This window comes from Pelmatolapia mariae, linkage group LG15 (assembly GCF_036321145.2).
Source record: "Pelmatolapia mariae isolate MD_Pm_ZW linkage group LG15, Pm_UMD_F_2, whole genome shotgun sequence".
NCBI lineage: Eukaryota > Metazoa > Chordata > Actinopteri > Cichliformes > Cichlidae > Pelmatolapia > Pelmatolapia mariae.
In genome coordinates, this window is record NC_086240.1 from 12,932,459 (window position 1) to 12,956,426 (window position 23,968).

General features: G+C 40.3%; 1 protein-coding gene across 2 annotated transcripts in view; it reads right to left on the reverse strand.

The window, feature by feature from the left end:
- The window catches only part of usta (uronyl 2-sulfotransferase a), a 57,310-nt gene that overhangs the window by 22,923 nt on the left and 10,419 nt on the right, over window positions 1–23,968 (reverse strand). The window contains exons 2-3 of one of the 2 annotated variants that reach the window (XM_063495429.1): window positions 11,320–11,436; window positions 4,985–5,028 (exon numbers count right to left, since the gene is read on the reverse strand). In XM_063495429.1, coding sequence (XP_063351499.1) covers window positions 4,985–5,028; window positions 11,320–11,436 — 161 coding nt within the window. The remainder of the gene's footprint in view (window positions 1–4,984; window positions 5,029–11,319; window positions 11,437–23,968) is intronic. The other variant, XM_063495430.1, reaches the window with a different exon arrangement.

Here is a 23,968-nt window from a genome sequence, read left to right on the forward strand (position 1 = left end):
GAGCAGCCCCACCCCAGCACAGAATCAGTACAAACAGTGAAGGCCTCCCGGACTATTTGCCAGAATTCAGTGGAAAAACAGAGAAAACAATAGGACTGATGTTGAAGCATTCAAGGAGGGAGAAAGAAATGATGAGAGGGCCAGAAGAGAAAGATGACACCACTGTATCAATATCACTTCCCGCATATACTTCCCAGAATCAAAGCGTGTTCCTGGAAGTGAATAGGTTTGATGCAAATACATGAGAACATGCCCTCAGATAAAGAGGTAAAGAACTGAAAGAATGACAACATAGCTTCAGTTAGGATAAAATTATGCAAGATTAGAGATTTATTTTTTTCATTACCCAACAAGAAAAGTTTATTATTCTAACAAAAATACGGAAAAAAGGAAAAAGAGCAATTTCATTACATTTGGGAAAAGTTTTTGAGCTGACAGGAAATAGATCTCTTGGACAGAAGTTCAACTTTCCACAGTGTTTGCCAAGTAACTACAGGCTGAAATACATTCAGTGTTTCACAGGACAGCATATCATGACAAATGACTGTCAGACTTCTAACATCCTGCTGCTGACTAACAGAGGAATAACAGCAGACATGCCTTCAAAAGTCCAAATCTCCCGCTGGCACTGACAACACAGAAAGGGCAAGCTTTCAGCTTGTGCTATTGTTGTTCCCACTCTGTAGAGCTTGGTTTCTGATACACGCTGGGAGAAATGTCCACAGGGTCTGCCAGTAAGGATTCTGTCAAAAAGTATTATGTAACCATGCTGTTTCCCACCATGTTAGAGAATGTCACTTTTTCCTGTTGATATTCATGTTGTTATGGGTTTTTTTTTTTAATCTCTAGCTAATATCAAGCAGACTCGGAGATGAGCAGTCCGCTTTCCTATTCTCCTTTTTCCCCTCTCTTACTTGCTATTCCACAATTCTTCCCACACATTCACACAAAAAAGTGTCAAGTTTCTTTTTTTTTTTTCTTCTTTTGCACAGTTTGAAATGTGTCATTAGTTCAAAAAACACATATAAATTATTATGAGTTTCTCATGGCTGGACCGGCCATCTCTGATGTGAATGTGATGGATGTGATGAGCGGCAATTTTTGTCAGTCTTCAATCATCTAACAGGAAGTTTGAGAATATGTCCCGGTCGGCTGCGCATTACAACCACAGCACACACACTCATCTGTCTTTTGCAGCTGCTCCAGGAAAGCCACACACCGATATGCTGCTAACCTGCCCTTTGTTTGTGTTCACCCTGGTTTTATTTAGGACTGATTTGGGTTCAGTGCTCCTTAGTATCAACAGCTCATTTATCGCTAAGTGAGGGGTGGCAATTAGTGTTAGGGTGCAGTCGACATTCTCAGCAACTTCCTCTTAATACTGACCAATCCATTCTTCTTCACTCTCATCCAGAAGAGGAGAAAGGGAGTCTTACTGCCCTCAGAAGCAGTAAAAGTGGAGTTTCAATCTAAGTATCTAAATAAGCACCACTAATGCTTTAAATTAGTTGAAATTAACAGACTTGATTTGTGCCTTAACAAATGAGACAAGAATAATTCAATTCAGTTTTAATCATATAATGCCGAATCACAACAACAGTTGCCTAAAGGCGTTTTATATCATAAGGTTATGACCCTACATTAATACAGAGAAGACCTTAAAAATCAGATGACCAACTCTGAGCAAGCACTTGGCAACAGTGGGAAGGAAAAGCTCCCTTTTATAACAGGAAGAAGCGTCTGGCAGAACAAGGCTCAGGAAGGTGCAGCCATCTGCCTTTGGAGGAGGGAACCAGGACAAAAGAAAGCTGTGGAATAAATAACTTAGATAGTAAGAGAAATTAATATAAGGTACTTGTGCTGAACGGCCCTTTAGGATTATGCTTCAAGTTTTCTAGTTTAATTAATATGCCTCTATAAACAACAGGGTTCCATATGATGCTGGAGTTTAGCTTTGGTTATTGGTTCCTCTTATAAAGGGGGATGCTGCAGCAATCTGCAGTAGAATAGGCCTATCACTGAAACGTTTGTCTTTATTGACAATGTATGGGCATATATGATGTAATTAAGGTTGTCTGCCTTGAGGGAACTATTGTTGTGATGCTATGTAAATAAAATTGAATTCAATTAAAATAGTGTCAACAAGAGATTATGCTTTTCAGTAAACATGCCATTTTTGCACTTCCACAGCAGACGTTCATAAGCACCATGTTGTGTTTGATGGAGCATAATGAGGTCCCCTCTAGCATACATCTGAGCAGCACCCCCCCCCCTCAAAATCTGTACTTTCAGCATTTATTTACAATAACAAATTCATCAAAGCTTAAGGGCACATGGCTTCAGTGTTTCATAAAGTGATGGATAGACATTTCACACATGTGCAAAAATTGTAGAGAGGACATTCTTGTAGTGCTTGCACACACAAAGGCTCATAACTCTATTCTGAGAGCTGCGTGGTTTTTCCATACACCCTCATTCATGCTGAGCTTTCAACTCGATTTCTAATCTTTCCCCACATTTACCCGAAGCTCGACCTTCTGCACACGCATGCTACGGAATGTCAGACCTCTGCTGAAGTTGCAGATCAACTGCAACTCTAGGGGGATGTTAAAACGATAATGAGAGATGAGGCTCATGTACTGCTTGCCACTGACATGGCATTTGCATCATCTGTCTGGGAAGAGATGACAGAAGATATGGAATCAGTCAATGCAAGCAAATAACATATAATCACTAGTCTGTGCCTCCAGATGCGCAGACTACTCAACCTAGTTTATATATCTGGAGGCTGTATTTAGTTATCAAAGCTGCTACAGTGGTTGCACATGGCAACTGTCATCTAATTTGAAATCAGAGCCCGAGTGAAAAATCTAGGAACTTGGTGGGAACTTTAGAAATAACCCACCGCCAAATTAAGAAAATTATAGTAATAATAATGATGATGAAGCCTAAAAAAACAAGAAAGAAGTGTCCTATACTTATATGCAGTTAGAGCAATTTAATAGCTTTTAGTGGTCAACAATGAAATAATGCTAATCAAATAAATGTTGAAATTATATCGTTATAAAATTTCTATACTGCTTATTCACAAAAAGAGTGCTACACAAAGAAAAGTAGTACTATTCTTAATTTGAGAATTAAGTAAAAATTGTAAAAAAAAAAAAAAAAAAATTGTGTGGGACAAAACGGTTTTAGCCTCTATAGCTAATTTACCTCCAAACTGTACAAGTGATGAATTGTTATATTAAGTATATAACCACACTGGAGCTGCCACACTAAACTTCTCTGAGAAGTCAGAAATTAATCAAGCGTATTATTCAACCACTAAAACTAATTTTTCTGTTCAGGAATGCAAGTAAATAATTATCCCAAATTTATTTCTGCTCTTTTGGAAAACAGTAAATTTGAAAACAACAATAATTATATTTTAGCATTAAAAATATAATGATATGGTGGTGTAATAAATTGTTTAAGCACTGTAACTTGCTTGCTGAAACTCTGTGTTCAAATCGAGTTTGCCGACTGGACTTCTACAACTGTGCTGGGCGTCACCTCCACTCGTCTACTGCTGTTAAATCAGTGTATGAACAGTCTACCGAGTGGGTGTCTGTGTCTATGATGCAGCTACACGGTTTAGAGCTGCACAGTGATAACCAAGCTACCAAGAACACCATCATTGGCTCTAAAAGAAAAACAATATGGGATGTTAAACCAGAGACATTCATCTTTTATGTACAGTCCATGCTTTAGATTTTATTGTTGTAAAACACCAACAAGTAGAACGTGAGCAAAATTGTGATATCAACTTAGTTATAGACAGTACACATCTTTAATAATATTTAATAATATCTGGTAATATACTTAGACATAAAGTAACAGATTCAATTCTTAAATGATCTCTTGTTGTTTTCAAAAGCTAAAAATATTCCCCCGTTTCACACTTTTCCGTGTCAAAATGAATTCCAGAGCTTCTATGTTTGCATAATAAATATTATAATAAGATGCCTCGGGACATATTTAAGCTGTCCAACTCTATTCATTCTTCAGGAGAAACTTGTGGAAACGATTTGTAATTTATTAGGCCTACTTTAAATTCATTTTCTGCAATATCCTATATGATATTGAAAGCTTGACATCAACCCTGCACTATGCAGTTTAGAGACTAAGAATACTTGTGGGGGCTTGCTCTAAGTAAAAAAAAATTTCTTTCAGATAACAGTGACGTGTTAAAAAATAAAACTGCATAAAGGAAATTACGACAATCTTTCCACTGTGTTCCAGTCAGCCACAGTTTGTTTCATGTACTGTAAATAAGACCCCACTGTTCTCTTTACGAAACAAACACAGCAGCTGCCAGGTTTGTCTGAGTGGCCAAAACAAGTTTGAAACACATAACTCACAAAGGCCAGATGTGATCTAACTAAATCCAAACAGCTGCTCATATCGGCCACAAGCAAACCTCGTAACCATACTTGATAAAGCCTCAAGTTAGCAATGCAATAAATGCTGTGCCCGGCAATATAAACGCCAGTGACTCCTTTAACTAAAAAGTGAATAAAGCAATTAAGAAAGGGATTCAATGAGGTGAAAATGAGGTGATTGACTATAGAAGTAGATAATAAACAAGGGGCCGACGGAGACAGAAACAAGTTGGCAAGGAGAGAAAGAGGGAGCACAGAGGAGAGATAGTCCTGTAGACATGCAGCTGGATGAATACAAGGCCCCTGTGTCAGCACTCTGTGTACGAGAGAGACTGCGTTCAAAGCATTACTGTAGCACTGAAGCCAGGTCTAGCTGGTATTTGGAGTGCATTTGCACACAGCTCCCTTGCACAGACCAAACCATTATCCTAACTGCACTTAACTGGAACTGTGAGGAGATGGGGAGGTGAGAATGCAGGACAAAAAAAGAAAAAGAAAAAGGAAAATTAGAGAAAACAGGAGAAGGAGCACAGTGACACTGAGACATGATAACAGTGACTCACTCTTGGAGCAGGCTGTCCGTGATCATCCAGATACGTGGATCCACCTGCAAAAGCAAGTATCCAAGTTGAAATATTGAAAACATCATATTATATATATGGAGAGATTATATTTTAGAAAGTAAATAAGAAGTAAACTAACAAATAAATAACATGAGGATAAAAACGAGCTCCTTTATATCAAAATAGAAAAATACCTGAGTTGTATTGTCTACACAAATGCTTTAGTTCAGCCACATTCTTAGATCTGATATCGGATGTTTCTTTTTTATCAAGGTCATTCCAGAGTATCTCTACATTTTTTGTTATCATCTATTCTCTTCCTAGGCTCGTGCATATACCGAAACCATTCTGGAGTTGATTAAATCAATGTTTAGGATCACTGTCCCACTACATCCTCCAACTCCTAAAGAACTTCCAGCTCCACAGCACTGCACATCTATTTACAGACACTGTATATGTCTGTGGACTGATGAACATTTAAACTAACTGAGAGAAGCTTGCACTTTTTCCAGCTTCATGCAAATCTTCGTTCTGGTCTTCTAAAACCTATTTTTGTAATGACAGTTCTCATCAGCATACGCTCACTGTGAGCAGCACACTCAGATTTTTTTAAACACATCAAAGTGGTCCTATCGCGCGCCTCGATTCTTCTGTCACTGACTGGTTTCCAGGTTCGCAAACTACTGGCTCTAATTCGTTTTTGCTGATGCCAGCAGACCCAAGAGTTCATATATGTTCCCCAGCTATGCTGTGAATGTTTGAACTTTCTCCCTTTTATGACTCTGTATGTTTATTTTTGGCCATTTGGAGTTTTTCAGGCAGTGAAAGACTACATTTTCAGAAGTCATAGTTGTGGTGTGAAAATTGTAGAAAGATAATAGTAACAAGGAGAAAAAAATTACATGTAATGCCACTAACCCATTGCAGCAAATTTTGATCATCAACTTGTCAACACACTGAAATACCGCTATCATGAACATAAAAAGTACGAAATCAGTGACATCAATCATCACATTTTAGTTTCCACTGATATGTTTTACTGATGCGATTGCCTGTCTTTTAAACCCTTCTTCCTCTAACCACTTCCTCTACCGAAATGCTTCAAAACCCTGCCCCATCTAACCATGTGAGAGCCTGCATCACACGGCGCAGCTCGACCCAATATTTCCTCTTTCGCTCTACATCATTCGTCGAAACCACACACGGCTCTTCAGTGTTAAAGGTGAAGGTGTTGTGACGAGAGCCCTAGTTGAAGCAGCTCCATTCGTAGCCGTTTATGGAACACTGTGAAGCTGTTTCTTGTGGGAATAATGGTGTTCATTGAAGGCTGTTCCTACACTGAGGATCTGTGCCCGTCTTTCGGCCCACGCTCCAAATGCAGGCCCAAGCCTATGACAGCGACCTTTTCTTTCACCGCCTGTTTAGACACAAAAGCTGCCCATCACATTTACAGCAGTTAGACTGCAAAAAAGAAAGGGAAAAGACAAGCTGGCGAGCGTGCATGGGTGGAGTCTGAGTAAAGTAATAAACTGAGGAAATATTACATAACAGAACAATCTCTCCTTTTGTCTCTGAAATGTGATCCAGAAGAAGCATTAAAGAAATGATGCGTGAACACACACGTTGGTTTATTTCAGGCCAAAGTTTCCCACTTGGCACATGCTTGTAGATGTTACTCTGCTGGAAGTTCATGGCTTTGTAAATACTGTTTACACTTTAGATAGTGGTGTGTAAGCTTTGGGTAATTAGTCTTACACTGACATAAAATCTGCCTGACTGTCTCGCTTTCTCACACACACACACACACACACACACACACACACACACACACACACACACACACACACACACCCACAGTAGTTACTATATATAAGACTTGCTTGGATTCAGTTTGATGTCGCGGCTCATTAATTCATCAGGCACTGGAGGTATAAATACAGCTGCACTATGCTCACCCTCAGGTGTTTCTTAGTCCCGTTCTATCTTTTCATCCGTCTTTGTAGCACTTTCGTGGCATTACACAGCTTTCCTGAGGAATGCAGCCGCAAGCACACATTTGCACCTCTACTCCGAGGCATTTCAGGTCACGGCAAGGTGAGGATGCAGAGACGCAGACGGACTCTGTTCTTCCTCTGTCATCCATCATAGACAACCACCCCCCCACCTGCCACCACCGCGACCTCCAACCCCTCACTGCCTCCTGTGTGTGCTTCTCATTAGCGTTTTGGATAGAGGATTGGAACTAATTTTTTCCAGGGTACGAGGCTCGTAAAAGCTGACAGCTGCCCTCCGCCCCCACCACCCACAGAGAGAGGAAAATCAACTTAAAGAGCCACTGTACAGGGAACTGTACTCATTGACCTGATTGTGCTGTGAGCCTATGCCAAATATCAGAGACGACAATGACAGTCTAATGGGACTTAAGTCATAAATATTTTAATTCCCAAACTGACTTTTTATGACTGCCCTGGACATAATTCTTTTCCACTAAATAATCTGATAAGAATGACTTAACACATGTAGCCCAAAACAGCGCATAAAGGAATGTCCTTTAAAAACTAACGAAAGGAATGCAAGTTAACTGGAAACAATACGCAGTGCTGCTGTTATGTCTCTTATGATTTCTCCCATGCTCATAAGGGAATTTGTGGATCAATAGGTTGATTTAAAATCAACAATCCCATCACTAACATGAGGAAAACTCCAGGGCCATAGATTTCAAAGATCAGTGAAGTTGCTCTGGCAGTTTTTGTTAGGCTAAAGGCTGAATGTGGGTCCCAATGACACATGGGTCAAGAAAGGTCAAGTTGAGAAACTATTAGGTTAGAGGAAGAGCAAATTTACAAATTTAATCTAAACTAATCTCACATTTGAGCATATCGTCAGGTTAATGGTTGTATTTTGTGAGTTTGTGTGTGTGTGTGTGTGTGTGTGTGTGTGTGTTTGTGTTTGTGTCAATGGCTGATTGACAAGGAAACTAATTGGAGTGTGGGTTTGCATTGGTATGTAGCTAAATGGTTAATTGGATTACTGAGTCACAAGATCCACGGACTTGTTGTTAAGAACAGCTGCATTACTATTTCCAACTCCAATTAATCAATACCACATCATGGGCAGCATAAATCAGCAGTGATTTGAAGTTTTAATCACTGAAAATCTGAAACATATTATACTCACAAGTGCAAAGCTAATTTAAAAATGCACAAAACCAATAAAACAACAGAGCCTAAATGGCCTAGAGGGAACTGTGCCATGCGGGGATGCCAGCATTCTGTAAATTACTGTTACATCATCCCCCAAAACAGATTTTCAAAAGATTTTGTCCCCAATAAATTAAAAAAAAAGAAAAAAGTATCCTACAGCTTCAAGCTGAGATAGTATGCAACAGGATTGATGCAGCAAAGAATGTGAAATTCATTAATGCACAAGATGCTGTTTTCTGCACTGATTAAGAAGCTGACAAGAACTAATAAGAGTAATGGAAATGTGTTGAGGGGAACCACAGCCCAGCCTCACAATCTTCAAGAAGTTTAAGAATATTAATGTCTAAAACTCACACCAAAACAACAATGGAGCCATTTATTAACAATAAAGTATTCAGTTAAATTTTAATACAAGCGCACACACACACACACACACACACACACACACACACACACACACACACACACACACACACACACACCAGGCCAGCAGCTGCCCCTGTTCGGGAACTTGTTAAACCAAGTGACCATGCACATCAATTAGTCACCTCATTAGCTGAACTGATTTGTTTTTCTTCAGTGGAAGAAAAAAAGTCACTTGTTGTTAAATCAAAAAAGTTCAGCTATAAAAAAAGAAAAGAAAAGGAGAAAGGTAAAAGTGCATCCGTCTGATGTTTCTTGTTCTAAAAGAGGACACTATCGTGATTATTTCAAACAACAAAGCTCAGACTGGCTTTACTGTTGCGCCCGCAGCTAAAACAGGCACAAGACTAGACCTCCGTATTCAAATTCCTAAGCAAACAAAATAAAAATCTAAGATGTGGACAGACATTCGGAGGTCAGGTACTACAAAACACACAGGTGGAACGCCAACAAAGCTGGAGGAAAAAAGTGTTTGAAGGAAATTTTGGTCTTTAAGATTGTATTCTGTCAACAAAGCCCAGAATCAGACATCAGACTCTGGAATTTTCCGTTGTTGTTGGCCTGCTCCAGGAATGCTACAGTAAGTTTGGGAATTTTATAAACATGTATTTAGAGCGTAGACCATTTCATTTGCTTTGTGAAGCTGGCAGCATGGCTAAGTAGAGCTTAGGAAAGAACACGTCCCAGAATAGGCAGAGGTGGGAGCGGGAAACCACACAGGAATGGCTGCTGAGAGCAAGGCCAAAAGGACAGGCACAGGGTTGGAGTTAAGAGTCCTCTAGCTTTGCTGTGGGACGCGACTGAAAGCACTGATGGAAGGTTACAGAGCTGCTGCCATGGAATGTTCTACAAGTGTGCGAAACCAGATTACAGGTTCCCCGTGTTGTGAAGACTAAGCTCTTTCATGTGTAACCACATCCTGCTGTAGTTTCTCTATACCAGACAGAAACGACTATTAAAGGTGTCGGCGTGCTGAAACTCAAGCAGAGAAAAGAAAACGCAGGACTGTTCGACACAGAGATCACATGACGTTCCTCAGTCCAGTCAAAAGTGACATAACTCCAGCCTGACCCATCTGTGTAAAAACACACCCAGTTAGATTATCCACAAGTCTATTGTTACAGCCCTCACTAAACACTTGTGTCACTATTGTCTGCACAGGCAAACAAAGTCAGTGTGCAGGAGTTAGATACAGTACAGGCTTTTCTATGTGTGTTTGCTTGTGAAATGAGGGTGTGCGGTCACCCCACCCTTTGATCCGACATGTGGGAGTCGCTCTCCATTAAGATGAGAATCGCGACCCATGTCGCTAATTACAGGAGGAAGCTAAGCTGAGGGTCAGGGTCTCCACCCACTTCGCCCTGCTTCAGCTCAATCCCACAGTCACTTGAGAATCAACAATGATCAGACAAGTTTGTGATATAAATAGAAAGGCAGAGCCACTGCTCTGTTATTCCAGGTGCCCAAAGACCAAACCCTGGTCGGCAGCCTAATTTGTGGACTTGATGCTCCCTTAAAATTTTGGTTGCTGAAATATAGTAAGAACATATACATGGGCATGCAGATGTGCAGGGGATGGGAGCGTTCAGCATGACTGTTGGTATATGATTTGCAGGCACCAGTGGTTGCCACCATGTATATTGTATGACAGGGAAGTACCACTAAACTGGTGACCCAGCAAAGCAGTGTTGACTTTAGTGGCTGTGCAGCTGGGAATGCCAAGAAAGCCCAAAATAAAACATAATTTACAGAACAAGAAGAGGAAAAGCTGAAACATTTCCAGTGATTTATGTTAAACACAGAACAAAGACATCTGACTCAAGAATTAATAATAAAAAAGAGCAGTACAACTGACAGAGATAACTGATTTTTGAACTGAAGAACACAACTCTTACGGTCGTGCTTCTTTGATGTTTTGGTGGTTGATCAGCACATTAGTGCAGCTAAAATTGACATTACAAATAATAGACTTTGAGCTGTTTCTCCTAAACTATCATCAGTAGATTTTACAGTTGTCAAAATCAATTGATTTACGGGACCCCCAGCAGGCCATTTCATGTCTCCAAACTTGGAGAGGACTAGAAGCAGTCATCCAATCAAGTGAGGCAATTTAATCAAGCAAAGCGATGAGCAGATATGCATTCACTTCTTAGAGCCCCAAAGCCACGTTGCTGCAGCACTCTTGTATTTTAAATCTGGGTTGTTGTTTTTTTTGGACTGAGGGACTCGCTGCCCTTTCAGAACCAAATTTCACAGCCCACAGCAAAGACTGCTCTCCGTCTGCCTGTTATGAGTAAACGAATTGAAGTATTTTTCTTAGGTATGCATCATGACCGTGTGAGACCTTAGTCTATCCGGCAGGCTGTCACAGAGTTTACGAGCGCTGAACGCGCTTCGAAATGAGGTGGCTTTGAAATGAAGAAATGAAGCGTGAAGTAGAAAATTGGGCAAGTCTGACGCCATACAGTCAAAGTCAGCAGCGTAATCATCCTCATCAGCTAGTGAAGAAGTGATGCGAGGAACAATGTTCTTCTTTCTCTGGAATTTTCTGTGGGTGATGTCAGTATTTGCGCAACGGCAAGAGACACAAAGTACTGGCACGTCACAGATGTGATGCGCTCGAGGATTTCTCATAATCTGAATGCTTTGTCAGCCAATTTTGGATAATTCTTATTAAAGGGCACTCGTGCTTGTGCAGTTTGTACATACCTTTTCTCGTCTTGCAGTCATGTAGGCACGACACCAGATGTCTTGCTACCCTGTCCTTATGGATAAAGAGCCTGCTGGGGGCCATTTTGACTGACCAGTGATTTTTTCCACATAACCCTACAAAAGAAGTCAAATGGAGGGGACCTTTTAAGTCTGACTTCTAGATTGGTTAATTGAACAAAAATAGCCATTGGGGCCAAGGGGGGCATCATACAAAAACATAGTTGTTGGTGTAAGACTACAGATGTGAACAAAAGCTATATATAAATATATAGTGCATTTCTTTTATTTTAAATATTTTGCCAGGAAAATGGGAAAAAGTTGCAGCAATTTATTGAAATGTGCAAATATAAATGGAAATGCAGTATACAAGGCTGTAAAATTTTAGAGAGCTTGAAAGTCAATATTTGGAATAATCAGCTTTATTCTTCAAAATAGCCTGAACTCTCTAGGGGAAACTTTCTTGTCATCTTTTCAGTACTCTCTAGGAATAGTTCCTCAGGCTTCTTGAAAAGCTCTTTATTATAGATTTTGACTGACTTTTGTTTCATTCCCTGTTAAGATGATCCCACACTGCTTCGATAATGTTGAGGTCTTGACCAGCGGTCCCCAACCCCCGGGCCATGGACCAGTCCGTGGGTCGTTTGGCACCGGGCTGCGAGAGTTGAGGCTCAGGTGTGAAATTCATGGTTTTTATAGGGTTTTTTTTAGCGTTATTTTTTTATTGTTAACTCAATTTCCCTGGGTCTTTTCCCTTGTGTTATTAATAAATCATCTTTTTTGGTATTGGTACTGGTTTTATTTTGTTGTATTTATCCACGACACCTTAAAGTCCGGCCCACAGACATAAAGCGGTCCGTGGCGCAAAAAAGGTTGGGGACTGCTGGTCTAGACTGTGGGGAGGCCAATCCATGACTGATACTCTACATTCTGTGTTTTTTCTTTATTCAGCTTTGCTTTTACTGCATTGGCAGTGTGTTTTGGATCACTATCATGGTGAAAAGTGAAGATGTTCCTGTCTCCATAACTCAATCACTGTTTGAGTCATATATATATTATATATTGGACTGAACTGCATATTAGTTGGTAATGAAAATGTCTTTCAAATTTCAAAGTCCTTCAAATTTCCTAACATTTTTAGATACAAATATTGGTACACCCATATGTACAACAGCAACAACACCAACTATCCCATTAAAAGCCAACCGCAAGCAGGGTAACTACTCACCCTTTGTTACTTTGCACCAGCTTAGACTCATAAACACACACCAGATGTGGAAATGCATCTTGCACAAAGGGCTGTTCCCCACTGCTACACCAACACAAAACTGGTGACAACTGAGCGATACACAGCTAGAAGTGACTGAAAGATCATAGTTTCATTACTCAATTAAACAATTGCCTTGTTGTGAGCACTAAGATCCTATAAATACACATGGTTTTGTCTAGCATCTGGCTTCAAACTGGTCTTTTTATAATTAAGAACAAAACTGTTACTAACTAAGCATTTTCACTGTAACTGTGAAATTAGGGCTTTGTTATTCCGGAAACAGAACAAAAACAGTTGCTTTTTCTTGTACTATTCAAGCAAAAAAGACCTTGTTTCGTTTGCTTTATTACAGTGTTTTTCGGCAAGATCACAATTATTACTCTTTAAATTTACCACAACATTTTCTCTGGGGACACAAGGTTCTGCTTGAAGCTACGAAAAGACACAAAAACACCCTGCTTTAATTGTTTGTTTACAATACAGCTCCCTTGGCCTTGAGCCTAGACCAAGCTAAAACAGTTTTTGAAAAAAAAAGAGCGCATTTTTTTCCAACGTGCAACTGCTTGTTTGTGGCTCCGTGGCCTGTTGCTGTGCTTATCTGGTATCTCCCTGCGCCGATAATGGTTTTCCTGGTGATAAGTGGGAAACATAACCAAAAAACAAAACAAAAAAAAAAGTGAATTTTTGTGAACAACTAGTTATGAGTCTTCTGCTCTTCTTCATTTTCTGTCATGCATACTGTTGGAATGCTCATATTGAACATGGTCAAAGTTTCAGACCATCAGGCCTGCACATGACCAAGTTATTTCTGTGAGACAACAGCTCGGGCTTCAGACTGTTGTAATCATTCGGTTTCAGTAGCTTCACCCACCTGCGGTTCAAAACTTCTTTCTTTCAGATAGTACAAGCCTTCAGTTCATCCCCTAAGGAATAGAATAAGATGAAAAAGGAATATTTTGCACTATGAATCATGCATAACTGCTCTGATAAAGAATAAAAGTAGAAGCTGGAATGAGGGGCATAATTGGTCCCCTTGAATATTTTTCATTAACACACTTTTTTTTTTTTTTTAAATATACGCATATGTTATTGCAACCATGTGGCTGCTGAAGCTTTAAACATCCTACACACATCTTTTCGGGATCAGTGGTGATGCTTCTGAATCATGTTTGAGGCATAGCATAGATAAACATGTCAAAAAACAAAGAGCTGGGTGCGTACTCATGCCTTCCTGTACATAATAAAAACATCTAGTGTTTTTTGTGTTTTTCTTGGCATGTCATGCTGTTAGTCATGAAGGGTTCTTTTCCCACATAGCCACTGATCAAACTAGAAAAGCAGCCTTAAGCCAGAGAAACAGCTGCTTATAAATGCCAAGGAACTTTGCTTCATACATGTAAGTGTCGCACAGAATTTCAAAAATGGCTCATGAGTCTAAACCTGAAGAATTTTCTCCTACTGGGTGTGTTTTCACAGAGTGCCGGCTATCTGTTTGCTTTAGGTTTTATGCTTGGATGTGCGTGTAGCCACCAAGAAAGCCTTGAAGATTTATAGATACACAGAACAGCTGACTTGAAAGGATATGAAAAAGAATCAGGAAAAGTGTCTGAATAATGCTCGAGAAGATGGACTCAAAAATGCAGGGAAAATTAAACACTGTCACACTCAACGATACGAAAACTATTACAAGTTCCCAGTCTGTAAGTTACGGGAAATCTGAATTTGAGTCAGAAAACAGTCCGTTTAGATTAATGTATAGCGTGAAAGCAATGGGAAACAGAAGGCCTTGAAAAAAAGCCCCAAACACTTTTAGTCCATCTGAATCTCACTTATTAGATTTAGAGATGCAGATCAACAGATTTTATTATCTTCTGACAGAGCCGGACTAGCTGTTTTCCTATTTCCTGTCACTGTTTCCTGTTTTATGATAAGCTAAGCAAGTCAGCCACTGGCTGAAGCTCACGCATAAACACGACAGCGGTATTGATTTTCTTATCCAACTCTTGGCAAGAAAGCAAATGTGCATTTTCCCAAATGTCAGTGCACTCTCCTCAACCACATATCATATTATGGTCTCTTAAACCCTGTAAGGAGAAAAACAGAGCATGCAAGCTCTCAGACAAAAATCCATGAATGTCTGTGGTGTGCTATGTAAATCGCCTTCTGCCACGTGCCCTGTGGGGGTGTTTGGGGGGGTGGATAAAGTTCTGGATGGAAAAATAGGAAAATGCTAGAATGGGATGTAAGAGAAAGGGTAAGAAAAAAGCTATATAAAGAAGGAATGAGAGAGAGTTTGTGATTTATTACATTTCGTTGTGTGGCACAAAACAGATTCAGGAAAAGCAGGTGTTATACTATACAGCACACAGGAAATGAAAAGAAAGTCAGGAGGAAGGATCAAGAGGGGTGGAGTGAGAGACAGTGAACAGGAAGAAATTATTACCTAATCAGTTTGTGAGCCCTTTCTGGTGGTCAGCAGAAGAAGATGAATTGCAATATCTGAAATCTAGGGGTTTTCCAATGATCTTTGCAAAGTGCCTTTAACAGAGAAAAGCATACAGATTCCACCAGGAAGCGCACTCATGCACGTACACACACACTGTTATAGCAGCCCCTAGATACGGAGTACATATGTACTTATCTGAATGTTAATGAAAATTAGGAACTCATTCATGACTTATCTAAAATGACACCTGATGGATCTAATGATTAAAAAGTATATAGGATAGGGAGTGTGATGGTGCTTTATTGCTTCCTGACAGATGTGCTGGCTCAGAAATTCATCCAGCTGTGAAAAAAAATCATCGTCTTTTCAGCGATGGCGAGAGATACATGCATTCCTCTTTATATTTTTATAAGCTATGACAGCACTTTAATAATAACAATGTGTGTGTCCATGTGTGTCGCCGTACGTCTGTCAAGCATTCGCGCACACGCACAGAACCACTCGAGTCTCAGATCTAATATCTAGTAGCTGTCTATCTCTCGCAGTAGCAGCATTTCTCATCAGACTTCGCTCACCAGCAAGGCCGGGATAGAGCTGACGCTTGGTCCTGCAGAACAAACAGACTGCATAAAGCACGCCTGTGTGGTGCTAAGTCTCACACTGAAGTGAGGGGCAGAAGAGAGAAGAGAGAAACATAAAGGCTTTTCAAAGAATGATGAGACGGAGGTAGATGTAACAGCAATGCACAGCGAAATGATGAAATGGAATAAGAGACTTATAGTGCAGAAAAAGTTTGGTTCTTGTAATAGCTTTTTGGAAAGCCTTGTCAAAACTGAGACCATGTCATAAAATATTTCCAGAGGGGGGGAAAAAGTGAGAGCCCTACACAGTATGTGACTGTGGTCAACTGAAGCATGCGACTTTTCTCATGGGCCCCAACAAAAGACCTTTCTAGGACTTTTAGAGTGCTCTGTTTGACACAGAGAGGTGTGATTTCAGCACAGACGTGATCCATTCCAGATATAAGGTACACTACTGACATATGTAATGGTCAGTTAGCCATGTGAGCAAGTTTATCCACTATTCATATCTGCTTATTCATCAAGAAAAAAAAAGCAAGCGGTGTTTTTCTAATTTGGTAGGTATATAGCAGGTATATTTTTACTATACTGACAATGTGTTTGGGATCATTGTCATGGATCCTTCTAAAAAAAGAACCTGTTAGCAATCAGATACTTTTCAGATGGCATTGTACAGTGGTTCAAAACATGACTGTACTTTTCTACAGTCATAATTCCATACAGTTTCAAAATATCCCCAATATTACTGGTTGAAAAGTAGATCAGAATCATGAAAGATCCTCTAACATGTTTTAAAGGCGACTGTAGACACACTCTTTTGTATCTCTTTCCAGATTTCATACTGTCAACGATTTGAATTGAATTTAGATTCATCACTCTACGAGACCTGTTGCCACTTATTTCCAGTCCAAAACCTATGAAGTTGGCATACTTCAGCCTTTTCTCCCCATTTCCCTTCCTTAAAAATAGCTCCTTGACAGCCACCCTTCCACTGAGATCATTTTTGATGAGGCTTCAGCGAACAGCAGTTGGATTAGGGGCCAGATGCATCTCTCAGGTCCTCTGTCGTGTCTTTGCTAGATTTCATAAGGACATGACTTTCAGATAATGCTCATTTTATATAGATCGTTTCTTTTAGGCTTGTCACTTATTCATTTGTCCTCTGGTTGTCCAGCTTCATCAGATTTTTTTAAATAGACACACTGCACAGCGTGTTGAGATATGCCAGGTTTTCAGCCAATAGCACTTTGGAAATAACGTGTTGGTGCAAAAATAGTATTTTGTGCCTGTCAACCTGTCTTACATGAAGTGAATACAGTTACACAACATGGTACCTTAAATATACTATTTTAAATGGGTTCGTTGATAAGTTCTCTGTTATGGGCAGACACAACATTGGTTCGTCGTTTAAGTTAAGAGCTTTTTTCATGCTTGAATGATTCACAGGTAAGTGTTAAGTGGTTTAACAAAAAATATTAAGATAGTTTGGCCTCTGAAAATGGGCAGGCAAGAGGACTGGTCTAAAAATAAGTGAACGAGCAGTCAGTGTCCATAGAAAAACTTTGAAAGAGCTTCAGAAAGCCAGGAGAACTATTGCTCAAGACCATTTTTTAAAAAATGACAAATAAAGTCGGGCTACTTGCAAGCAAAATATAAAAAAAAATGAGGGATAAACTCAACACTTTTGGCAAAGTATTGTAAAAATAAGTCTCATAAAATAAATCTTAAACATAACTACAGCAATTGAAATTTCATAGACATAGAAATATACCATAAACTGCCAGTAAAGGAATACAAAGAACCATACGGAGCTTAGAAAGAAGGTGACTGGACTTTAAGTATACTTGACCTGGATAATGGAGAACCTATACAGACAACACAAAGGAGCCAAAATCCATTGATTTTTTCCACACACAAAAAAAAGCTAGTCGGATATAATAATGAGGTAACTGTTTCATTTTAATTAAGCTAATTTATCATCATTATAATCATATTTTGGAAATGTTTTTCTAGCTTAATTGCAACTTCGGAAGAATTAAATTCATCCAAACCATGAGTCTCCCTCTCTGGATTTAACTGTTTTCCATAAACAGCAGTGATGTGCAGCTGTAGAGTACAGTAGCTGCCAGTGGGCATGTGCTTCACATACGTAGAGTATGTGTTCTTCTGTACTGAGACTTGGTCCAATCAGAAAATGGACATGGGCATGCAAATGCTGCCTTGTCAGCTTCACATGTATGCGATGAGTGCCTTTATGCACGTGTGTGTATTCGCATGTGTCACCGAAACCCCAAACCACTAACTAATCACACAGTAGATGGTGGCAGGGCCCTGACCTCCAAAGCATGCATCATCTGTTACATAAATACTCATTTGAAGGAAACTGCTGTCAGCTTCCATCGGTCTAGAGATCTGGTCAGTGCCAGGTTAAACCACTGCTGGATCAGGACATGGCCACTCCCTTGTTTTGGGCTCTCTTGTCTCGGGATATATATGCATGTGAGTGAATGTGGAAGTTAGGGGGCACAAAAAAAGAAAGTGCATGCGTCTGTGTGAGTGTGTTTCACAGCGCATGAAAAAAAAGGAAAAATGCTTGCGTATTTTAAAATGCAAGTCAAGGACATTTCGCAGTCCTTGGTAACAGAAGCCACAGGATGTGTGTCTGCAGCAGACCACCTTGTACCACATGACATCATTCCATTGCCTCCTGACCCTCCACGCACACAGGCAGGGACGCTCGCTCTCAATACGCGCTATTTTTTCCGTATTCTCATCAGGTGCCAAATAAAGCGCACTTGCCATGTGTGGACCACATGTTGGTGACGCTGATCTGAGCCAGTGAAGAAGAGAACTTTAACACACTTGTTGAATAACACTTGAGAAATCAGATATCGCGCTTGCGTAATCAAAAACATGTTCACGGCAAATCAGTCGCGCTGAACAACTTTTTAATATGGAGATTAAAAAACTGTGTAATCAACTAAAGTGAAATGGAGTGACAATGTTTGAACAGTTTGGTTAAAATGCAGTGACAGGCATTTGGCACCTGAATGGACCACAGTGGCCAGAAAGAGAGTAAAGAGCAACAACTGAACAATAAACAACAGATGGCAGCTCGCACTTCCAAGAACAGCAAAGCAGTGTTTGTAGATGAAGGCCTCCGAACAGGCTGCTTACTGCAGTTAAAATTGGGGAATTTCAAAGTCTAGGAATCAGATTTAACGGCAAATCCCAAACATTAACCAGTTTGTAATGTTTACCAGCTGACGCATTTATATACTTTGTGGTCATTTAAATATTTGACCTAAGTGTAATTATCCACTAAACAAGGCTGGTATTTGAGATAAAACTGTTGTATAAGGCTCACTTTATAAACTGTAGTTTACTCAGCTGACAGTCATTAATTAGACATTGAGTGTCATATTAAAGAATGAGCTGTAATAGTACTGATCAAATTCTTTGAATTCCAAGTACAGTTTTTGCGATGAGCACCAACATTTTTAGCATAATAACAAAACGGATGCTTCAGTTGGTATAGAAAAGATTTCATTAGATAGTTCAGTTCCAGCAGAGCTACTCCAACTCTCAATTAAATGGTGTCTTCATCATAGGTGGATTTTTTTCTAAAACTTGGTTTCTGGCCCAGTGTCCAAACTCACTTTTGCCATTATAGAGACTCTGACTATGATTCTATTAATGTCTGTCCAATTAGAGATAAAATAAGAAGTGCATGGAGATCTTGGAGCATAGACCCCTGCTCAGATTGAGTAGTGACAATACCAGTCAGCAGTCTTTGAAAAGGCTCACAAAGCAAGACAGCTGTTTATGTTCATATGCACAGTCACATGGTCAATCGCTAATCCATTCATCCATATACTTCCGCTTATCCAATTCAGGGTTAAACAAGGCGGGGTAGATCCAAGACAAGTCGCCAATCTGTCGCAGGACTAACACAAAGAGACAGACAACTGTTTATGCTCACATCCACACTTATGGCCAATTTTGAATAACAAAAAAAAACTTAATATACATTCCCCTTGAATGGTGAGAAAACCTTCGCAGGCACACGGAGAACTCCAGAAAGGCTCCAGAAAACCAGGATGTCTTAAGCCCGGGAACTTTCTGTGAGTTGACAGGGCTTTAAGTTTTACATTCATTTATAATTAACCTTTTTTTAGTAATTAGTGTAAAAAGACAAATATCACTTTGGATTTCAACAATAGCTAACAGTCACCACGTTATATTAAATTTAACTGGTTATGATAAAGACTCTTTGATAATACACATGGTATTGTTAGCTTCTGAGTATATTTTAGTCATTTCCCTTTTTTACCATGCCTTCTTACTTCAGCACTTCTCTGTCAATGAAACCCAAACCACAAGCTTTAAGGAGAAGCAGTGAAGAAATATATGGCTATTATGGGTCATTAGAACATAATTTTCTTCATAAAGTGGGTTCCCTTGTATTAACAGTGGATTGCCAAGAGTACTCCTTCTCTGGTTGTCATCAGGGGCAGAGGGAAAGGGCATTAGAAAGGCTTACAAGTGCTAAATGTGCTGTGCCGTGTTAAGGCGTGGTCACATTTTGGCCTTTATCACATCTAGGTTAGAGGCGGCACACTAAAACCTTGTACTGTATCCACCTTCCCAGCAGGGACACTGCTTAGTCTGACAGATCTTGCTCACTCGCACACACACACATATCACTACTGTACACAGGCATGCAAGGCAGAGGAAAACAAACACGGCATCGACCCGCCGACGCTGTTGATTTATGCGTGGTGGTGGAGCAGCAAGGCCTTAAGGTGAGAGAAACTCTCTTACCCTCGACTGGCCTCTTGGAAACATGGGCATGCCTTCAAATTCAGGCCAAATATTAAGTCAGAGAACTGCAGCAAGAAATAACTAGCCTTCATTCATAAACACCATCTGACGGTCAGCTTGTTGTCATTTGAGGGCAGCTAGGACAATTAGCTCTTAATTGTGGCGAGGCTGTTTGGTTGTGAATGGCTGGCATTCATTCATGGTTTGTGACTGGCATGCAGCTTAAAAACATGTTGAAAACTGAACCCGGTACTGAGTAATGAGTTGATATGGGCCGTAAAACTACTGAACATTGCATCCTTACCCAATTTCGGAACTATTAGCTTAGTCAGCGTTGTCTAGATCCTAGTTATATTCTCACCTCAATACATGTACTATATTTAGGAAACATCAGGACCAAGCCGCACAACAGCGGTGCTCTTCCATGTGTCTAACTGCAACTGCGAGCAGGTCGTGGTCATTTTTGGTCACATCCTCCTGGTCACAGTTCAAAAACGCAGACGGTCTGCACCGACCTGTAATTGCTGTGTCAGTTGTGAGATTTTGTGCGGGCAAATGCTTGTAGCTCGCCCTATAAATATAAAGGCAGGAATCTGCCTGACTCATTAAGATTCTAGTCTGGGAGGTGGCACTGTCAGAGGGATTTCAGAAGGAGAAAACAGAGGGAGAGAAGAGATAAAGGAAGCAGTAAAGTAAAGGACATCTGGCAAATGAGGATATAGTGCCAAGCGGGACACCATACATTTCCATCCGGTACCCTGAAAAGCACTTAATATTCCACAGCATAAACATCGACCGGATCGCACAAACCCTTTTAAAGTTCGACTCGAGGGGCGTGGCTTCTATCTCTGCTGAGCAACACAGCCGGGGAAGCTTGAATTGTTTTTTGAAGAGAATAACCCACATGAGTCCAGTTTGAGCTGGTCCTTCAACCCCTTTATTTAGACCAACCCAGAGGGATCTTCTACTCTTATAAATAGACCGGCACGGCACCAGCTTGTACAGCATAGCATGTGATTAAGCAATGGGTACCTCTCCATTAATGCACATTTGGTACAGATTGTCCGCCGCCGAATCACTGGTGTGGTATTAACTGTGTACATTTATTACCTAATTTTATTTTGAGGTCCTTATACTGTAATGGAGCATTTTTAGGTTTCTTCTGAAAAGAACGATCCCCCTTTCTACAACACTACATTTATCTGACAGCTGCAGCATTTCTACACAAAACACTACAACTGATTAAAAACCTGGAACAAAATAGAATAAAACTGTTGCACGTAACTGTAAAGGCAAAAATCTTTTATACTGGATACTACTGAATACTGTATACTAATAATGTACTGTACAAGCTCTGAATAATACTTTCACCAGTCGGTGGCAAAAAAGAGAGTTAAACAGGAACTATCATGATGAAAAAAAATGAAGTCAAAGTTAAGTGTCAAAAATGGCATTTCCTCAAATGGCTACTTATGGCTCCAAATTAGTCATAATACTAAAACTGAAACTTCTCAAACTACTAGGTGAGTTAATGATGGCTACATATTCACAAAGCACAGCAGATCATGTGATCATCTGCCACCATCTCATCCTATCCTTTGTACTGTCAAACAAACTTTCTCTGTGGTTTTCCTCCTGCATATTTAACATCCTTCGCTCAGTATATCCACTATCCCTCCTCTGCACATGTCCAAACCATCTCAGAGCTGCCCTCACTTCCTCTTTGCTAATCCTCTGCACTTCCTCATTCATTAACTTTCCTCTCTCCATCCTCCTCTCTTTCATTTTCCCCACTCATCAAAGCACTCCTTCCATCTTCTCAGCTCACTCTCTTCACTTGTTAGTACATTTCCATCTATATCTTTAATCATCCTAACCTGCTGCCCATCTTTTCCAGCTCGATCTCTGTCTAGCCAATTGATACAAGTCATCTTCTTCTTCATCAGTGTCCACCCTCACACACACACACCTGAGTAAAAGCCTTTGGCACCTCTTATTTTGCCGCAGCCGTAGACTTCCAGTACTCCTCTCTACGTTACAAGACATGAGAGGACAAAAAAGGGCAAAAGTTAACCTGCATGTTTTCAGTGGCGCGTGTTTTTGCTCATATGTAAAATAACTCAGACACAATGCTGTGTAACTCCGATGTAATGCCAAAGATAAAGCAAACATACTTGGTCCTGCACTTCCCCTTTTTTTCCACAATGTTTTCTATGTTTACCACTCACTAAAGTGTACTGGGCTACCATCTGCGAGTGCTGGCTCAGGCTAAGCCTGGCCTTAAAGATCAAGCTTCTCTTTAATTTGGCAATGTGGGCTGAGCTACGCTAGCTGGTGGTGAGTGGTTTTCTTCAGCCCTTCAAAAACACCTCATTAGAATTGAATGGCTAATTATAGAAAAGATGACACTAAGCTCCATGCTGAATGTGAAACAACCTGTTATGAAACGCACAAGTGAGAGACAGAAAAGTTTTGAGGGTCGTCTTCGCAGTCGAGCAAAGAGGCTCAAACATTCTGGCATGACTTATCTTTTGTGCTCCGAACTCAGACATAAATATACCCAAGTGCATTCGCAAAATTGTGGACGTGATGACACGTCTTGACTTTCTGTAGACACACACTGACAGATCTTTTAAAAAAAACATGAATAAACAGTAACACACGCAGATGAATAGGCAAGCGACTGAAAAGAGGATACAAGAGAGACTGGTTTTGAAATTGCGTGGTTGAGGATGTAATGGAATTGCACGTAGTGATTAGGGACAAACGCTCCAGCTGGCAAGATCGCGCGGCCGGTATACCCAGTGGCACATTTGTTTGTGTCGCACATGTCTACTGCAGTGTGCACTACAACACAGAAGTTGCATCTGTTTGCTGTCCAGGAAAGAATTTAGATGGAAGGTTTTTGCAAACACTTCCACCAGGAGAGGGGTGAGGGGGGACTTGGAGTGATACATAACATTAAGATGGAGGCCAGAAATGTAAGAAAATGGAAAAAGCAAAGCAGGATTTGAGAGTGTTGCAATACCTCTGGTGAAAATTTGGGTGAAAGAATTAGAGGAGTTTTTACAGATTGATGGATGGATTCAAAGGAACGGCAGGTCCAGCTGGCACAAATTCAGTACAGTCTAAACCAGACGGGTGCAGCAGCAGAGTGGTGGTGGGCCAAAAGACAGGCAAGTTGTTCTGGGCAGGTCAGTGGAAATGCTACACAACCAGGATCTGTGCCAATGAACCAGGCCAGACAAGTGATGGCTTTTCAAGGGATGTACCAACACAGTAAGTGTAAGAAGTAACACTAAATTATGAACAGTAACCCATTTAACTTCATACTGGATACATCCGAAACCTCTCTGACTGGTTTTAAAAAGTAGACACCATATAAACAATTAAAATTTAGCCCATCACTTTCACTTTTACACACAGACACACAAACACTAGTCAGATACAAATCATCCCTCTCCAACCCCGTAATTAACACCTCTAACCACACCTGCTGATTGCTTTGCAGAAGCAATTCTGTGGGAA